This window comes from Eptatretus burgeri, chromosome 7 (genome assembly GCF_056783735.1).
Source record: "Eptatretus burgeri isolate ZD-2024b chromosome 7, Ebu_testis_v1, whole genome shotgun sequence".
Classification (NCBI taxonomy): domain Eukaryota; kingdom Metazoa; phylum Chordata; class Myxini; order Myxiniformes; family Myxinidae; genus Eptatretus; species Eptatretus burgeri.
Window position 1 is genome coordinate 97977752 of NC_140967.1, and position 19117 is coordinate 97996868.

A 19117-nucleotide genomic window follows, 5' to 3' on the forward strand; every position below is an offset into this window, starting at 1 on the left:
CTGCTGGGCGAAGGAGGAGAAGGAGACGGGGAAGGCGAGTCCGGAGGCAGTGGGAGAGGGGGAAGGGCAGAAGTGTGGAGGTGAGAGTTGGAACTCTGAATGTTGGGACGATGACTGGCAAAGGGCGAGAGTTGGCTGATATGATGGAGAGAAGAAAGGTGGACATACTGTGTGTACAAGAGACCAAGTGGATGGGGAGTAAGGCGAGGAGCATTGGAGGTGGTTTCAAACTGTTCTACCATGGTGTGGATGGGAGGAGAAATGGTGTCGGGATAATCCTGAAGGAAGATCATGTCAAGAGGGTATTGGAGGTGAGGAGGGTGTCTGACCGAGTGATGAGTGTGAAGTTGGAAATTGAAGGGGTGATGATGAATGTCATCAGTGCATATGCCCCACATATGGGGTGTGAGATGGAATATAAAGAAGATTTCTGGAGTGAGTTAGATGAAGTGGTGGAGAGTGTATCCAAGGATGAAAGAGTGGTGATTGGAGCAGATTTCAATGGTCATGTTGGGGAAGGTAATAAAGAGGATGAGGAGGTGATGGGGAGGTACGGTCTCAACAAGAGAAATGTGGAAGGGCAAATGGTGGTAGAGTTTGCAAAAGAATGGAAATGGCAGTGGTAAACACGTATTTCAAGAAGAAGGAGGAACACAGGGTGACATACAAGAGTGGAGGAAAGTGCACACAGGTGGATTACATCTTAAGTAGGAGATGCAACCTGAAAGAGATTAGTGACTGTAAGGTTGTGGCAGGGGAGAGTGTAGCTCGACAGCATCGATTGGTGGTCTGTAGGATGACTTTAGAGGTGAGGTTGAGGAAGAGAGTGAGGGCTGAACCAAGGACCAGATGGTGGAAGCTGAAGGAGGAAGACTGTTGCGTGAAATTTAGGGAGGAGGTGAGACAGGCGTTGGATGGTGGTAAAGATGGGTGGGATGATTGGGCAACGACAGCAGAAGTTGTGAGGGAGATAGCTAGGAAGGTACTTGGTGTGACATCTGGACAGAGGAAGGAAGATAAGGAGACTTGGTGGTGGAATGAGGAAGTACAGGAAAGTATAAGGAAGAAGGGGTTGGCTAAAAAGAAGTGGGATAGTCAGAGAGATGAAGAAAGTCGGCAGGAGTACAAGGAGTGGCGTCGAAAAGCAAAAAGAGAGGTGGCAAAGGCCAAGGAAAAGGCATATGATGAGCTGTATGAGAAGTTGGATACAAAAGAAGGGGAAAAGGATTTATACCGATTGGCAAGACAGAGGGACCGAGCTGGGAAGGATGTGCTGCAGGTTCGGGTGATAAAGGACGCAAATGGGAATGTGCTGACGAGCGAGGAGAGTGTGTTGAGAAGGTGGATGGAGTACTTTGAGGAGCTGATGAATGAAGAAAATGAGAGAGAGAGAAGGTTGGAAGAGGTGGAGATAGTGAATCTGGAAGTGGGGTGGATCAGTAAGGATGAAGTGAGGACTGCTATGAAGAAGATGAAAAGTGGAAAGGCGGTTGGCCCAGATGGAATACCAGTGGAGGCATGGAAGTGCTTAGGAGAGATGGCAGTGGGGTTGTTAACCAGATTGTTTAATAAAGTCTTGGAAAGTGAGAGGATGCCGGAGGAGTGGAGATTAAGTGTACTGATTCCGATTTTCAAGAATAAGGGTGATGTGCAGAGCTGTGGAAATTACAGAGGGATAAAGTTGTTAAGCCACACCATGAAGTTGTGGGAAAGAGTAGTGGAAGCTCGGTTGAGAGGAGAGGTGACGATCTGTGAGCAGCAATATGGGTTTATGCCAGGAAAGAGCACCACTGATGCGATGTTTGCTTTGAGAATGTTGATGGAGAAGTATAGGGAAGGCCAGAAAGAGTTACATTGTGTGTTTGTGGATTTAGAGAAAGCTTATGATAGGGTGCCAAGAGAGGAGTTGTGGTATTGTATGAGGAAGTCGGGAGTGGTGGAGAAGTATGTGAGGATCGTGCAGGATATGTATGAGGACAGTGTGACAGCGGTGAGGTGTGCGGTAGGAATGACGGACCGGTTTAAGGTTAAAGTGGGATTGCACCAAGGATCGACTCTGAGCCCTTTCCTGTTTGCAATGGTGATGGACAGGTTGACGGACGAGATCAGACTGGAGTCTCCATGGACCATGATGTTCGCGGATGACATCATGATCTGTAGGGAGAGTAGGGAGCAGGCTGAATCGAGCCTTGAGAGGTGGAGGTACGCACTGGAGAGAAGGGGAATGTTGGTCAGTAGGAGAAAGACGGAGTACATGTGCGTAAATGAGAGGGAGGGTGGTGGTATGGTGCGGTTGCAAGGAGTTGAGGTGGGGAAGGTGGATTGGTTTAAATACTTGGGATCAACTGTGCAAAGTAACGGAGAGTGTGGGAGAGAAGTGAAAAAGAGAGTGCAGGCAGGATGGAGTGGGTGGAGAAGAGTTGCAGGAGTGATTTGTGACAGAAGGGTAGCTGCAAGAGTGAAGGGGAAAGTATACAAGACGGTAGTGAGACCAGCTATGTTGTATGGTTTGGAGGCGGTGGCGCTAACAAAAAGACAGGAAGCAGAGCTGGAGGTGGCAGAGTTAAAGATGCTGCGATTCTCGTTGGGAGTGACGAGGATGGATAGGATAAGAAATGAGTGTATTAGAGGGACAGCGCAGGTAGGACGGTTTGGAGACAAAGTGAGAGAGGCGAGATTGCGATGGTTTGGACATGTGCACAGGAGGGAAACGGAGTATATCGGGAGAAGGATGTTGAAGATGGAGCCGCCAGGCAGGAGGAGAAGAGGAAGGCCAAAGAAGAGGTTCATGGATGCGGTGAGGGCGGACATGCGGGTGGTTGGAGTGTCAATGGAAGATGTGGAGGATAGAGCAAAATGGAGACAGTTGGTCCGCTGTGGCGACCCCTAGCGGGAGCAAGCCGAAAGAGGAAGAAGAAGAAGACAGTCGTCATTGGGGGGGGGGGGCGAGGGTAAAGATAACAGAAAAAATTCCCAAAAAGGCAAAGATATCAAACTCGGTGATGAAGACGTTTACGACACAATTGCTTCATCAAAACATTCACGTCACATGCACAGGATGATTGTTTCTTACAAGTTACCAACTCCAAACTGATCAATCAACATTCCTCTCTCTTCCTTTAATGAACAAGAGTCCAGGCTCAAACGTGAAGCGGCCCTGTAACATCGTGACGTGTGTCACACAATGGGGCAGTACTCCCCCATTCGGTTTTGCTTACACGAGTAGATGAGGGCAGGGAAAATGGGCTCATTTCTCTCCTGTGCAGTCTCCACCAGCATTCGTAGAGGTCCTTTTGGAGACAGCACTGCCACAAGGTCTGAAGCAGGAAGGGGGGGGGGGGGGAAACGTTACGATGGTTTAATGCAAGGCCCTGTTCAAGAGTATCAAGGAGGACAAGCTGCAGTATGTTGGGAGTACCGATTGGAGGATTCGTTTTATGTCGAGTGTGAAAGTTACACTGGACATTTACACAGCTCAAAATACCCCAAGTTCATGCAGTAGTTTTTCAGTCAGAGGAATTTGTGACTTAAGTCCACAAAATTATCTTTTCATTTGTTAAACCACTAACTTTTGGTGGGAATGCAATTCATTTCAGGATTGCTTGCATATCCTTATTGGTTAAACTTGTGGTGCTTAAAAAAAAATTAAAAAAAAACACGCATGGACACATTCATAAACACTTCAACGAGAGAATAAGCTCAGCTTGACATTTGATCAACCAAAAACATGTTTATGCGGTTATGTTTCTTTTCTTGTGAAATCAAAGATCCGCAAATACAATATATTAGTTTCCTGAGTATGTTTGTTTGTCTGTCTGTCAGCTACAACTCGCAATTCAACACCGATCTTCACAGAACTTAACCAAAATGGCAGACAGAGTCAAAAAGTAAAAACCTCTTGTTTTTTGAGGTCAAAAGGTCACAGAAAGGTCATGTTTCCTGACATACTTTTTGAAATAACTTGGCACAGTCATTGTTCAGACTTCTGCTTTGCATCACCGCATCCGACTCGATCAGCACTTTAAAATCAGCGGATGGTTAATCACTTCCGGTCAGCCATTTCCTGAAGTGGTAAAGGTCAAAAATTTGGACCTCAAGAACTTCTTCTTCTTCTTTAGGCTCGCTCCCGTTAGGGGTCGCCACAGCGGATCAACAGTCTCCATTTCGCTCTATCCTCATCTTCCATTGACACTCCAACCACCCGCATGTCCGCCCTCACCGTATCCATGAACCTCTTCTTTGGCCTTCCTCTTCTCCTCCTGCCTGGCGGCTCCATCTTCAACATCCTTCTCCCGATATACTCCGCTTCCCTCCTGAGCACATGTCCAAACCATCTCAATCTCGCCTCTCTCACTTTGTCTCCAAACCATCCTACCCGCGCTTTCCCTCTAATGTACTCATTCCTTATCCTGTCCATCCTCGTCACTCCCAACGAGAATCGCAGCATCTTTAACTCTGCCACCTCCAGCTCCGCTTCCTGTCTTTTTGTTAGTGCCACCGCCTCCAAACCATACAACATAGCTGGTCTCACTACCGTCTTGTATACTTTCCCCTTCACTCTTGCAGCTACCCTTCTGTCACAAATCACTCCTGCAACTCTTCTCCAACCACTCCATCCTGCCTGCACTCTCTTTTTCACTTCTCTCCCACACTATCCGTTACTTTGGACAGTTGATCCCAAGTATTTAAACCCATCCACCTTCCCCACCTCAACTCCTTGCAACCGCACCATACCACCACCCTCCCTCTCATTTACGCACATGTACTCCACCTTACTCCGACTGACTATCATTCCCATTCTCTCCAGTGCGTACCTCCACCTCTCGAGGCTCGCCTCAGCCTGCTCCCTACTCTCCCTACAGAACATGATGTCATCCGCGAACATCATTGTCCATGGGGACTTCAGTCTGATCTCGTCCGTCAACCTGTCCATCACCATTGCAAACAGGAAAGGGCTCAGAGTCGATCCTTGGTGCAATCCCACTTTAACCTTAAACCGGTCCGTCATTCCTACCGCACACCTCACCCCTGTCACACGGTCCTCATACATATCCTGCACGATCCTCACATACTTCTCCAACACTCCCGACTTCCTCATACAATACCACAACTCCTCTCTTGGCACCCTATCATAAGCTTTCTCGAAATCCACAAACACACATTGTAACTCCTTCTGGCCTTCCCTATACTTCTCCATCAACATTCTCAAAGCAAACATTGCATCAGTGGTGCTCTTTCCTGGCATAAACCATATTGCTGCTCACAGATCATCACCTCTCCTCTCAACCTAGCTTCCACTACTCTTTCCCACAACTTCATGGTGTGGCTTAACAACTTTATCCCTCTGTAATTTCCACAGCTCTGCACATCACCCTTATTCTTGAAAATCGGAACCAGTACACTTAATCTCCACTCCTCCGGCATCCTCTCACTTTCCAAGACTTTATTAAACAATCTGGTTAACAACCCCACTGCCATCTCTCCTAAGCACTTCCATGCCTCCACTGGTATACCATCTGGGCCAACCGCCTTTCCACTTTTCATCTTCTTCATAGCAGTCCTCACTTCATCCTTACTGATCCACCCCACTTCCAGATTCACTATCTCCACCTCTTCCACCTCTTCCATATCTCTATCTCTATCTCTATCTCTATCTCTATCTCTATCTCTATCTCTATCTCTCTCTCTCTCTCTCTCTCTCTCTCTCTCTCTCTCTCTCTCTCTCTCTCTCTCTTTTTTTCTCCATTCATCAGCTCCTCAAAGTAGTCCATCCACCTTCTCAACACACTCTCCTCGCTCGTCAGCACATTCCCATTTACGGTTTTCATTACCTTAACCTGCAGCACATCCTTCCCAGCTCGGTCCCTCTGTCTTGCCGATCGGTATAAATCCTTTTCCACTTCTTTTGTATCCAACTTCTCATACAGCTCGTCATATGCCTTTTCCTTGGCCTTTGCCACCTCTCTCTTTGCCTTTCGCCGCCACTCCTTGTACTCCTGCCGACTTTCTCCATCTCTCTGACTATCCCACTTCTTTTTCGCCAACCCCTTCTTCCTTATACTTTCCTGTACTTCCTCATTCCACCACCAAGTCTCCTTATCTTCCTTCCTCTGTCCAGATGTCACACCAAGTACCTTCCTAGCTATCTCCCTCACAACTTCTGCTGTAGTTGCCCAATCATCCCACCAATCTTTACCACCATCCAACGCCTGTCTCACCTCTTCCCTAAATTTCACGCAACAGTCTTCCTCCATCAGGTCCTTGGTTCAGCCCTCACTCTCTTCCTCAACCTCACCTCTTAAGTCATCCTACAGACCACCAATCGATGCTGTCGAGCTACACTCTCCCTTGCCACCACCTTATAGTCACTAATCTCTTTCAGGTTGCATCTCCTGCTTAAGATGTAATCCACCTGTGTGCACTTTCCTCCACTCTTGTATGTCACCCTGTGTTCCTCCTTCTTCTTGAAATACGTATTTACCACTGCCATTTCCATTCTTTTTGCAAACTCTACCACCATTTGCCCTTCCACATTTCTCTTGTTGAGACCGTACCTACCCATCACCTCCTCATTCTCTTTATTCCCTTCCCCAACATGCCCATTGAAATCTGCTCCAATCACCACTCTTTCATCCTTGGATACACTCTCCACCACTTCATCTAACTCACTCCAGAAATCTTCTTTATACTCCATCTCACACCCCATATGCGGGGCATATGCACTGATGACATTCATCATCACCCCTTCAATTTCCAACTTCACACTCATCACTCGGTCAGACACTCTCCTCACCTCCAATACCCTCTTGACATAATCTTCCTTCAGGATTACCCCGACACCATTTCTCCTCCCATCCACACCATGGTAGAACAGTTTGAAACCACCTCCAATGCTCCTAGCCTTACTCCCCATCCACTTGGTCTCTTGTACACACAGTGTGTCCACCTTTCTTCTCTCCATCATATCAGCCAACTCTCGCCCTTTGCCAGTCATCGTCCCAACATTCAGAGTTCCAACTCTCACCTCAAGAACATATTGTTGTGGTTACCAGATTCGCAAACCACCATTCAGGTCTCTTAGGTGAGGTATCTCGGTAAGTGCATGTGTAGTTAGGCCCAAACCCGTTGTCTAGTGGGAATACATGTCATTTATACGTGCTGCGACTCTTCAGGATAGCCGTTTTTCTTTTACTATCTTTATTTTGGACCAACCGCCATGATCACAACCACAACATCAACCACCAACCACAACGCCGCTTCACCACAACCGCCACGACCTTCCCGTCACACCTCGCCACCGGAGCATCGCCACCGTTCTTGCCCCGCTGTGGGTACCGGTGTTGGACTCATGCAGAACGCGCGTCGAACAGCGTGTACAAAATCACGGATTTTGTGCTTCAAAAACGGATCAAAAACGACACGCCCACTTTTTGCCGTCCAATCGGTGAGCGAGGGGCGATTTGGCCCCGCCTCCAGAACGATCGGTATATGCAAATTTGTGGATCAAAAAGCCTTCACGCCCACTTTTTCTCGGGCCAATGGGGAGCGAGGTGAAAGGTCAAAGGGAGGGGGTCAAAGGCGAAGTTACGGGGGGATAAAAGGACGGTGTTCGTCAGTCAGAAGAGAGTCGCAAACGAGAACGAGAAGGAGTCGGAACGAACGAGAACGAGAACGAAAGAAGACTGGAGCCCGAAGCCTGCAGTGGCTGGAGAAGCTGAAGAGAGTCGGACGAGGGGGTGCTCGCGTCGGTGCCAGGAGCTGCACGCCCGAGGGAGGCCGGCAGCGCGACCTGGCCGAGGTGGAGACGCACACCAGGGATAATAAAGATCCTCTATACCCCGAGCATCAGCAACCCCCTCCTGTTTCCCCCCGCGCTGAGATAGTGCGACCAAGGGGGCCCCTTTTCCCACCCCCTGCCTGACACTGTCCGCGAGGCCCGCGGAGAGAAGCGCCATCGCCGCTCCGCGTCTCATCACCAGACGGGTAGGCCCGACCCGGTCTCGGCCTCAGGCCGCCTCATTCTTGAGGTATTTCTTTTCCTTGGTTTTGGGTATGTGTTGTCGGCGCCGTCTGTGAAGTAGAATTGTATAAGTGTTGCCGTGTGCTCGGTAGTCGGTATTAGCTCTGCACTGTGTTTTCACTTTTATGTTTGCTTTTTGTGTAAATGGAATTGTGTTTTCTTTTTTTTGTGTGCATTTGGTGGAATTGTATTTGTGTGCTTTCCGTTCGTCGCGAATAAATGTGCTTTATTGTTGAACTGTTCTCCCGCTTCGCTTCGTCTTTTCCTCCATTGAATCCCCATCTTGCTTCACGTAAAGGGTTGGTAGTGGGCTGAATACGCCCGATAATTAATCGAACCGTCGAGGTCGACGATAACACCGCTCGGTTATTCTGATAGTACGGAATGGGTCGCTTAAGTGGCCCGTGTCCGAAGTCGACCTGCGGCGAGGTGCGATCGCCCGGTCTACCCTCCGTGTGGGTACTTAGGTAGTTCGAATTTGGCGAGCAACCCTATCCCACGCGGGGGCTGATTGGCTCGATCGCGGTGAGACCGAAAGGTCCACCCGTGACTGGTTCCCGGCGTTAGTCCGAGAGGGTCACGACTGGATTGTCCGTCCGGTGGGCGACGTGCCGCGATTCGAGTTACGTGGCCGTTCGCACGCCGGCGGGCGCGAATACCGCAACACTGGTGTCAGGTCGTGCGATACAAATTCATCGCCCTCCTCGCGGCACTGGTATCGGAGAACAGGAAAACAGGCTCTCCTGTCTCCGGCTAAATTCACGGGAATCGGTCCAGGGGTGAGAGAAGCGACCCCCGATTCCCTCCAAATTACGAGCGAGCGAAATTAACCCTTCACGAGAAGCAAGATGGCGTCTCAAGGCGAGCGGGAGCCGGGGGTATTAGAAATGTATATGTGTAATAATGTAGAGTCCATGGTCCAGGATGGAATCCCCGAGCAGGAAATGTTGATTGTGCAGGAACACGGACTCGCCCAACTGAACCCAGAACCTGAAATGGGTGCGGCAGCGGCCGCAGTGTATGACACCTCCCCCCCCCCCTCTCCACCAAGACCCTTCTCCAACCCTTGCCGAAACGGCTCAGCTGAGTGCATCCAACATGGCCCAGCTATGCACCATGCTGGCGGCAATGAACAAAAAAATGAATGAAGTGAAAACGACGATGGATGCGAATACACAACAAATAAACGAAAAGATGGATACAAAAATGAACGGAATGGAAACAAACATGAAGGAGGAAATGAAAAAGCTGCGGGGTGAGACGCAGAACATGGGCCGAAGCCTGCAGGCGGGCATGAAGGCCGTGACCGGGGAGATAAAAATGGCGACTCCACGTGTGGGAGCAAACGAGCTGGGTGGGGGTGCAACGGCTGACAGGCCCGCGGTGGAGGCGGGTGAAAAAATAATTCGTGGAACGTGTTGGGCGAGGGTCGTGACGATGACCGAAAGGGAAAAATTAAATGGGGAGACCAAAACGTGTGAGACGAGACACGAGGTGACGACAACAGAAATAATAGTTGAGACAAGGGAGGTAAAGGGTGAAGAGTTGGCAGAGACACGGGAGACAGAAAAAATAGAGGGAAGACGACACGATGAAGATGGGGTAAGTGACGCGCACACACACACACGGAGGTAGTGGAGGATAGTGAGGGTGAGCTGGTGGACTGGGTGGGGACCCGGTGCGAGCACCTGGATGGCCTCCTCCAGGAACGAGGGGAGGGAGTATGCCCCCTTGAGGCGAGTCACGACCAGGTGAGTTCGGTCGTGCTTTGCGAGGTTGAGGGGAGGGGTGCTGTGGACAGGTGCACGGAGAGCTTGGGGGGTGTAGAGGCCCCGGAGACCCTTGTGGGGACACGAATCCCCAGTGTGGTTGTCCCTGTGTGTGTGGTGCAAGGTGTGAGTGCGGCACCGTGTGTGGAAGCGACCCCGTGTGTGGAAGCGACCCCGTGTGTGAGTGGTGTGGTGGCGATGGTGCCAGAGTGCTTGCTTCCCAGCACGCCGGGTGTGGATGGGGCACCGTGTGTGAGTGAGGCCGTGTGTGTGAGTGAGGCGGCCGGTATGAGTGAGGCACCACGTGTGAGTGGTGTGGTGGCGATGGTGCCGGAGTACGTGCTTCCCAGCACGCCGTGTGTGGATGAGGCACGGAGTGTGAGTGAGGCACCGCGGGTGAGTGCCCCCGCGTGTGTGGGTGAGGCACCGTGTGTGGAGGGGACCGCGTGTGTGAGTGTCGCCGTGTGTGTGAGTGAGGTACCGCGGGTGAGTGCCCCCGCGTGTGTGGATGAGGCACGGTGTGAGAGTAGTGAGGCACGCGTGAGTGAACGGCCGTGTGCAAGGTCGCTGTGTGCAAGGGAGACCGTGTGTGTGAGAGAGCGGTATGTGAGGGAGATGTCGGTTGGCATGCGGGAGCACGCAGCCGCATCTCCCGGTGTGAATGTGATGGTGTGGACTGTGTGCGTCGTAACACGCAGGTGTGCGTGGGTGGAATGGAGACGACGACGGCGACAGAGGAGAGAAAGCCGAGTAGCGGCTGCAGTTGTTTCGAGGACCGTGCCGGGTTCACCCAGCAGTGAGCACGCGGTTCGTGCTGTGCAACGCACGAGACCACCACGTGCTCGCTTGCGAGAGTGAAGTCCCGGTCCGGAAACGCACGCGGTGGATTTGCCGATCCCGCGGACGGACAAGGTTAGGCAGGTAAATGGATTTGGACCGGACGGGTTCTCCACGCGATCGTGTGTGTTAAGCTCCAACGGGCAAAGCACATGTGTTCGCGTGGGGAACCCCTCGAGACGTGTGGCTTGTGTTTTTTTTTTTATGCGCACGGTGACGTCATGGCTGCACGTGGGGTTGGAATCCGGCAGGAGGGGTATCTCTGCCGGATGGCACCGTCCAAGGAGGGACGAGGAACACGTGCAGCTGCATGACGTCACGGGCAGGTGCAAAGTGCGCGAGCTCTGAGTTGCCGCGCAGGTGCTGCGCATGAAAAAAAAAAAAAAGCAAGCCTCACTTTCGGGTGCACAGGATTCCTGGGCAAAGGGTGGAAGACCCCCCTTACCAGGGGCACAGGATGGAAACTAGTTAGGGGGAAGGGTTAGCTTAGCTAGACCGACTTCATGGGGCAGGGGTAAGTCCTCATGGAGTCCGTGGAATGGATTAGTTAGAGGGATTGTAGCCAGATTTAGGTTGGGAAATTGATTAATGGGATTATTTGGAGACAGTGACAGACTTGAGGATGTGTAGAGGGGACGTAGCTTAGCTACGTAGGTTAAAAGGAACGTGCTGTAGTTTAAGGGACGACGTGGGAGCACGAGTTAGTTAGGGGATGTAGTTAGGAGGATGGCAGAGTTCAGCGGTGTGTGTGTTGAAGAGTTGTTGGTGAGTAAATTGGAAGCATGTGCTTGGTGAGTGAGTGAGGCCAGCGGGTCTGTGTGAATGGAGCGAATGGGGAATGCATGGTGCGATGAGTGATTGGGGGGAGGAGTGACTCCCGCCCAAGGGACCCCGGGGTCAGAGTAAAGTGAGTTAGCTGGGTTAGTCAAATTGAAAAATGGAGGTCGTTTTGCTGTTGGTGGGAATGTAGGCTCGAAACCCATTTGGAGGGGTGCAGGAGCCCTGTTGACGGGCTTGGGAGCGTGGCTGCGAAAGGTGAGTATCGCTGAGTGGGTACCCCGGGCACCAGGCTAGTCGGCCGCGGTAGGCCAAGGGCCCATGGGGGGCCGGGATAGCGTAGTGGGCACGGGTGCGCCTGCTTGGTGCGGGGGCCCGGGCGCCATTAGCCGCGTGGGCAGTGTTGTGGGCACGGGTGACCCTCGGAAAGGGGCCCGGGAGGCCGGCCTGCCACGTGTGCGTTTCAGGGGAGGTGCCATGGGGGGCACTCCCCGGTGTTAGGGAGCTGGTAGGCTCGGAGGCAGTGTAGTGCCCGGGGGTGCCATAGCGGGAGAATCGGCAGAGGGTCGTGCCTGCCAAAGGGAGCCACGTGTCCCAGCCAGGAGACCGTGTGAGGGCACGGAGAGAAAATTGGGGGGCGAGGCCCGAAATTGTGAGGACACCAACACAGGCGACGGGAATCTGGGTTGTTAGAACCAATAGTTTAAGCGAGAGGCGCTTGTTGAAAGCCCCGGGGTAGTTTAACAGTTAAATGGTTAGGATAGATTAGGTGATGTACCCCTCCGCACCATCCATCCCCTCGCTCTCGTTGTGGGCCGCTGGACCCACTTTGGGTTAGATCGCCGAACTCTGGGGAGGCCATTCTGAGGCTTCGTTGGGCCTCGGCACAGGACGTTAGCTCTCCCTTATTCCCCTCCGGGAAGGGACCGTAGGGGTTGGGAGTAGGCTAGGTGACAGAATAGGTTAGCCGAACAAGGACGATAAAGGGGGTTAGGGGACGATTTATAGTGGGGAAGTAAAAATAAAAACAACAAAAAAATAAGTTGGGGCTAAATTGGGGTTTGACAAATTAAGGGAGTGGGTATGTACAGTGACAGGCAAAGGCGATAGGTTGGGAGGGAGACAGGTAGGTAGGTCCGAGCCCGCCCTCCAAGTGGCCAGCACCACCGCACTCCCTCCACCAACCTCCATTGAACGGCAAAGGCTGGCCAACTTCATCGGCTGGCCGTGTTTTGCTTCAAGGCCTGTGCCGGCCACTTCGTCTGCAGCTGCTGTACTTCAAGGCCTGTGCCGGCCAGTTCATCTGCGGGCTGTGTTTGCCTGCAGCGGCCTTCTTCTGCGGGCTGTGTTTGCCTGCTGCCTTTGCCATGCCATGCCCACTGCCCACGTTCACCAGCCCCGTTCAATTTTGCTTTGCCCCCCCCCTGTTCATTGCCATGTGCGCCAGGATCAAGGCAACAGTTTGCAAGCTGCGAGAACTGCCCTGTTGGCAGCTACAACACGGGCCTGCAGTGGCGGCCCGTGCACCGTGTTTGTGTTCATGCATCCATTCGTTGTGCTCATTGCGTGTGCCACTTGAGCTGGCACGGAGACTACGTTTGTGCGGCCCATGCACCGTTGTGGTTCACTGTGTTCAGTTCAAAAGGGAAGGCCTTGGACTGCGTGTGAGCAGCCAGCCACGTTCCCTGTCACCTGCATTGTTTTGAGCCAGAGACTGCATGCGGGCAGCCTGGCTCCCTGCTAACTGCTTTCTTTTTGCAGAGTTCAATGATCCTGGGCCATAGTTTAGTGTAAAATTTGTAAGTAAGGTAAGATGTACTGTAAATATGAGTGCGCCCCCGGCATGTATGTCTTAGCGCCGGCAATTTTATTTAAGTCGTCCGTATGAGTGAGTTTGTTTAGATAGTTACGCAGCCCTTAGGTTATTTATTTTGGGGACACGAATACCATGAATGTCGCACTCAGGGATCCGTAGGTAAAATGTACTAGGGGAAAACTACACATGATGGCACACGAAAATTTGACGACTCGGGACGAGTCTGTAAAAAGGGAAGGGGGTAGTGTTGTGGTTACCAGATTCGCAAACCACCATTCAGGTCCCTTAGGTGAGGTATCTCGGTAAGTGCATGTGTAGTTAGGCCCAAACCCGTTGTCTAGTGGGAATACATGTCATTTATACGTGCTGCGACTCTTCAGGATAGCCGTTTTTCTTTTACTATCTTTATTTTGGACCAACCGCCATGATCACAACCACAACATCAACCACCAACCACAACGCCGCTTCACCACAACCGCCACGACCTTCCCGTCACACCTCGCCACCGGAGCATCGCCACCGTTCTTGCCCCGCTGTGGGTACCGGTGTTGGACTCATGCAGAACGCGCGTCGAACAGCGTGTACAAAATCACGGATTTTGTGCTTCAAAAACGGATCAAAAACGACACACGCCCACTTTTTGCCGTCCAATCGGTGAGCGAGGGGCGATTTGGCCCCGCCTCCAGAACGATCGGTATATGCAAATTTGTGGATCAAAAAGCCTTCACGCCCACTTTTTCTCGGGCCAATGGGGAGCGAGGTGAAAGGTCAAAGGGAGGGGGTCAAAGGCGAAGTTACGGGGGGATAAAAGGACGGTGTTCGTCAGTCAGAAGAGAGTCGCAAACGAGAACGAGTCGGAACGAACGAGAACGAGAACGAAAGAAGACTGGAGCCCGAAGCCTGCAGTGGCTGGAGAAGCTGAAGAGAGTCGGACGAGGGGGTGCTCGCGTCGGTGCCAGGAGCTGCACGCCCGAGGGAGGCCGGCAGCGCGACCTGGCCGAGGTGGAGACGCACACCAGGGATAATAAAGATCCTCTATACCCCGAGCATCAGCAACCCCCTCCTGTTTCCCCCCGCGCTGAGATAGTGCGACCAAGGGGGCCCCTTTTCCCACCCCCCTGCCTGACACTGTCCGCGAGGCCCGCGGAGAGAAGCGCCATCGCCGCTCCGCGTCTCATCACCAGACGGGTAGGCCCGACCCGGTCTCGGCCTCAGGCCGCCTCATTCTTGAGGTATTTCTTTTCCTTGGTTTTGGGTATGTGTTGTCGGCGCCGTCTGTGAAGTAGAATTGTATAAGTGTTGCCGTGTGCTCGGTAGTCGGTATTAGCTCTGCACTGTGTTTTCACTTTTATGTTTGCTTTTTGTGTAAATGGAATTGTGTTTTCTTTTTTTTGTGTGCATTTGGTGGAATTGTATTTGTGTGCTTTCCGTTCGTCGCGAATAAATGTGCTTTATTGTTGAACTGTTCTCCCGCTTCGCTTCGTCTTTTCCTCCATTGAATCCCCATCTTGCTTCACGTAAAGGGTTGGTTGTGGGCTGAATACGCCCGATAATTAATCGAACCGTCGAGGTCGACGATAACACCGCTCGGTTATTCTGATAGTACGGAACGGGTCGCTTAAGTGGCCCGTGTCCGAAGTCGACCTGCGGCGAGGTGCGATCGCCCGGTCTACCCTCCGCGTGGGTACTTAGGTAGTTCGAATTTGGCGAGCAACCCTATCCCACGCGGGGGCTGATTGGCTTGATCGCGGTGAGACCGAAAGGTCCACCCGTGACTGGTTCCCGGCGTTAGTCCGAGAGGGTCACGACTGGATTGTCCGTCCGGTGGGCGACGTGCCGCGATTCGAGTTACGTGGCCGTTCGCACGCCGGCGGGCGCGAATACCGCAACAATATTTATAAAATAGTCAATGTTCATCTGTTTTGCTGACATTTGAAAAGAATTTGCATGTTGGTTCACCAAATTGTTCATCAGAAATCAGAACAAATGATTCAGCCATTTTAACATGTCAACAGTTTCCATGACAAGTTTCACCCCATTGTAATCAAATGGGACTTTGTGTAATTATATTATTGCCAAACCTCAATAAATTTTTCAAGTTATCAGATTGAAACTTACAAGGCTTATTTGTACGCATGTGCAGTATCCATCCATCCATTGGCACCACACTCTGTGCAGAGCGTTGATGCTGCCTAAGCAGTCTCCTTGGCTATTGGGCACAACCCTGGACGGGTTGCCACTCCGACACAGTATACCAGCAAGCTAGTACTCATTTTGCCGACCTCGGAAGGATGACAACCCCACCTGGTATTAGCCAACAACAAGCATATGTGTAGTATGTGTGTAGAATCTGGTCAAAATTAGTCAAAGGTCAAGGTCAATGCCATCCAAATCGTGGAAAACACCTATTAGGCCACATTGAGAGGAAATGTATCAACCAAATTTGATATGCATAACATTCCATCATCTAAAACACTTAATAGGACAAATTTTCGAAATTGCTGTTTCCATGGCAACTATTGTTTATTTGGATTTCTTAAGTATTGTGCTATACACAGCATCATTCTATGTTTTTGTATTTTTTGCTGACTGTGGGTAAAAGGTCCAGAATAGTGTGATCATTGGGGTTTAAGAATAGAGACCCTGTCGGAAAAAAAAAACAAAAAACCAATCGTCATCCTGTGGAAAAAATATTTTACCAACACAAACACAAATAAAAACTGTGAAAATCCAAGGATCTGAAGGAAAGAAACTACAAAAGGGATGGAAAGGCAGGATTTGAAAGGCATGCATGTATCAAAAGAACACAGATTCAATAATTTCAACATCTGATAGAGAAAGATTTTAAGAAGTACAGGTTATACGACTCACCGTAAATGGAAATGGCTCCTAATATTACCCAGGCCGACCATTCCGGCAAGTACTTGATGAATACGAGAGCCATAAGAGCAGAGATCATAATGAGATAGGCTTGCTGAAGGTGCAGCGGGCCTTTCCAGTGGATGCAGATCATGCCCACCACACCAAAGTTCCACATGACCAGGATCAATGTTGGGTAGTCCATTGCCACATTGTACGTTTTGAAGACCTCTCTACAGGATGGGGATAGGTATCAAGGTTTCAAATTTTAATACACTAGGATTTGGTGAAGTGTTTCTCACACTGTACCATTTGCATTGCTGCTGCTGCTTCGACTACTTTAACAGCTCCAATTATTCCCACCTTTTGTAGATTCGGTCGGGGAATGTTTTTGGCCCAAGTCTTTCATGAATCGGCTGGCCAAGCTTTACGTTAAACTGGAACTGCAGGAATATGTAATTTTCTTGAAGATGTCAGCGACAACTCGCCTACTCTTCACCAAAGACACCGTGAAATATTGAACGTCTACCAACAACCTGTAATGGCAGAAGTGTCCTCCGGCTTTACGTCCTTCTGATGGGCGGTGCACATGTTGATGCCTCATCTTGCATGTGAAACACCGAGGATGACAGTTTAGAGCTCAGTCAAGATTCAACCCCCCAAAAAAGGCATCAAAGGTGATTGCGCAACCCTCATAGCTATCCCACCAACCATTCAAAGAAGATCTATAAAACTTAGAAGATTTATTCTAAAATATGAAACCATTCCAAAGTTCCCATGGCTGATGGTGTTGTGGCATTAAAATAAAAAGTTATTCCACCATATAAACCAACCAACTACAAATGGAGAAAAAAAAAAAAACACGTGGAAACCCAATAATCGTAACGAGTGTGGCCTATTTGCGTTGTGCATAATGACTGATTATACTTATGGTAACGCAAATACTTCTGGTTACATGGGTTTGTTTGCCAGTGACCATACTAACAACAAAATTTTTAACTTGTGTAAGATTGATTTAAAAAAATTTTTTTGAAGAGGTGACAACTACATTAACTCGCTCAATAAGTCAATACAACTTTGTGAACCCATTTTGAATAAACTCATCAACTGCAACTGCTTCATTCTCAGTGACAACTCGCTTGTGAAAAATGCAACGTAAACTCACAGGTTATCACTAAAACGGGGATCAAATGGTTGCATTTCATAATCTCTAACAGTGAAGCATTTCCATTCTGTGCCCTGTGCTGATTCTGTGCCCTGGGCACAGAATATTCCCAGATTCTGTGCCCAGGAAACAAATGAGATCCTTAACAATGGAAAGATGTAGAATCTCTTACGATGAAACCGATTTGAATCCCCCATGATTAAGCCGAGTCTATGGGCCGATGACCTGAACTGTGTCTATGGGATAATGGAATCTCCCGCAATGTCGCTGAATATAGGCCTATCACTTTGCCATCACAGACAAGTCGGTGGTCTGACTTCTACCACCTCCTTTCTGGTCTTGCACCCTCTGCTCTTTCTGTGCTTTGTCCCCACCAGGTTTCTACATGGCTCACACGGTCCACCATCAACCCCCTTTTGGCGAAACTACCTAAATCCTGGATCACTGTTCACTTCCACTCATTTGTTCCACTTTTTTCCCCCACTTGTGGAACCAAATTCCACATTCTCTTCAATTTCATTCCTCCCTCCAGGTCTTCAAGACAGCTGTAATCACAATACAAAACCATGATCTTTTATACCCTCGTCCGCCCCCCCCCCCGCCCCACCACTCACTCCCCCTCCTTCCAAATTTCCAGTTTTCCCTCATGAGAGTTTCCTTCTCCATCTTGTCTACCCAATGCATCCTCTCTCCTGGCCCCCATTCCTCCCCACACCCAATGTGTGTCTGCCTCCGCGTCTTAGCCTTCGGTTATGCTGTTGGTGTTTCCCCCTCTCTCTGCTGTCCTTTTGTACTGTTGCATCCTCATCAATTCAGTGTACTAGCTCTTCCACAAGCCTCAAGTGTGTGTGTGTGTGTGTGTGTGTGTGTGTGTGTGTGTGTGTGTGTGTGTGTGTGTGTGTGTGTGTGTGTGTGTGTGTGTGTGTGTGTGTGTGTGTGTGTAGATATAGGGTGTCCCCAAAAAATTATACAACTTTAAAAATGCTTTGTTTGATCCTAAAAAAGCAGTAATTTTGTCACTAATGCTTCATTTCTTGTTGCAGAGACCCTGAAGTTTATTTTGATACCAACCAAGCACCAGAAAAATTAAATGGCAAGACTGACCGTACAACAACAGACAAAAATTGTTGAACTTTGGCACCAGACGAAAAGTGTCATACAGGTGCAACGTCTTTACTCGAGACATTTCGGTATCCACTTGCGCCATGCACCAAACTTCCGGACAATAAAGTGCACCAACGCAAAGCTTACCAATGTGGGAACCATCTGTGACCTTCACAAGGGTCACAGTGGTCGGAAGAGGACAGGTCATAGTGAAGAAAATGTGGAAATGGTGAGACAGATGGTCGTTCAGAGTCCAAAAAAAAAATCGATTCGACGACTTTCTGCCGAGACAAACATTCATAAGAGCACCGTTCAGAGGATCCTTCGCCAAGACATTCATGCCTTTCCATACAAAATTCAAACGGAAACGGTGCTTACTGATCAACAGAAACGCAAATGACTAGACTTTGCAAATTGGTTCTCAGGAAAGTTGGAGGAAGATGCAGACTTCCTTAAAAAAACTTCACATGATGGACGAATGCCATGCTCACTTATCCGGGGAGGTAAACAAGCAAAACTTTCGGTACTGGGGAACTGAAAATTCTGGTAATGCATCAACTGAACTGGTGCCTCGATCTGTTCTCAAAGTCACCATGTGGGTGGCGGTTGGTTGGTCGGGGATAATTGTTCCATACTTCTTTGAAGATGACCAGGGACGCACTTGCACGGTAAACCAGAGGAACTATCGTGAAATGATTCAGGAATTCTATCTGCCCGAGCTACGTACTCAGGCCCGTAGGAGAAACAAACTGATCCAGATAAGAACCCAG

At 50.0% G+C, this 19117-nt stretch overlaps 1 protein-coding gene across 4 annotated transcripts in view; it reads right to left on the reverse strand.

Annotated features, from left to right (window-relative positions):
• The window catches only part of LOC147023870 (presenilin-1-like), a 44820-nt gene that overhangs the window by 3791 nt on the left and 21912 nt on the right, over window positions 1-19117 (reverse strand). For all 4 annotated transcript variants that reach the window (XM_085889756.1, XM_085889755.1, XM_085889757.1 and 1 more), the window contains exons 6-7: window positions 16091-16311; window positions 3219-3317 (exon numbers count right to left, since the gene is read on the reverse strand). In XM_085889756.1, the coding sequence (XP_085745882.1) occupies window positions 3219-3317; window positions 16091-16311 (320 nt within the window). The remainder of the gene's footprint in view (window positions 1-3218; window positions 3318-16090; window positions 16312-19117) is intronic.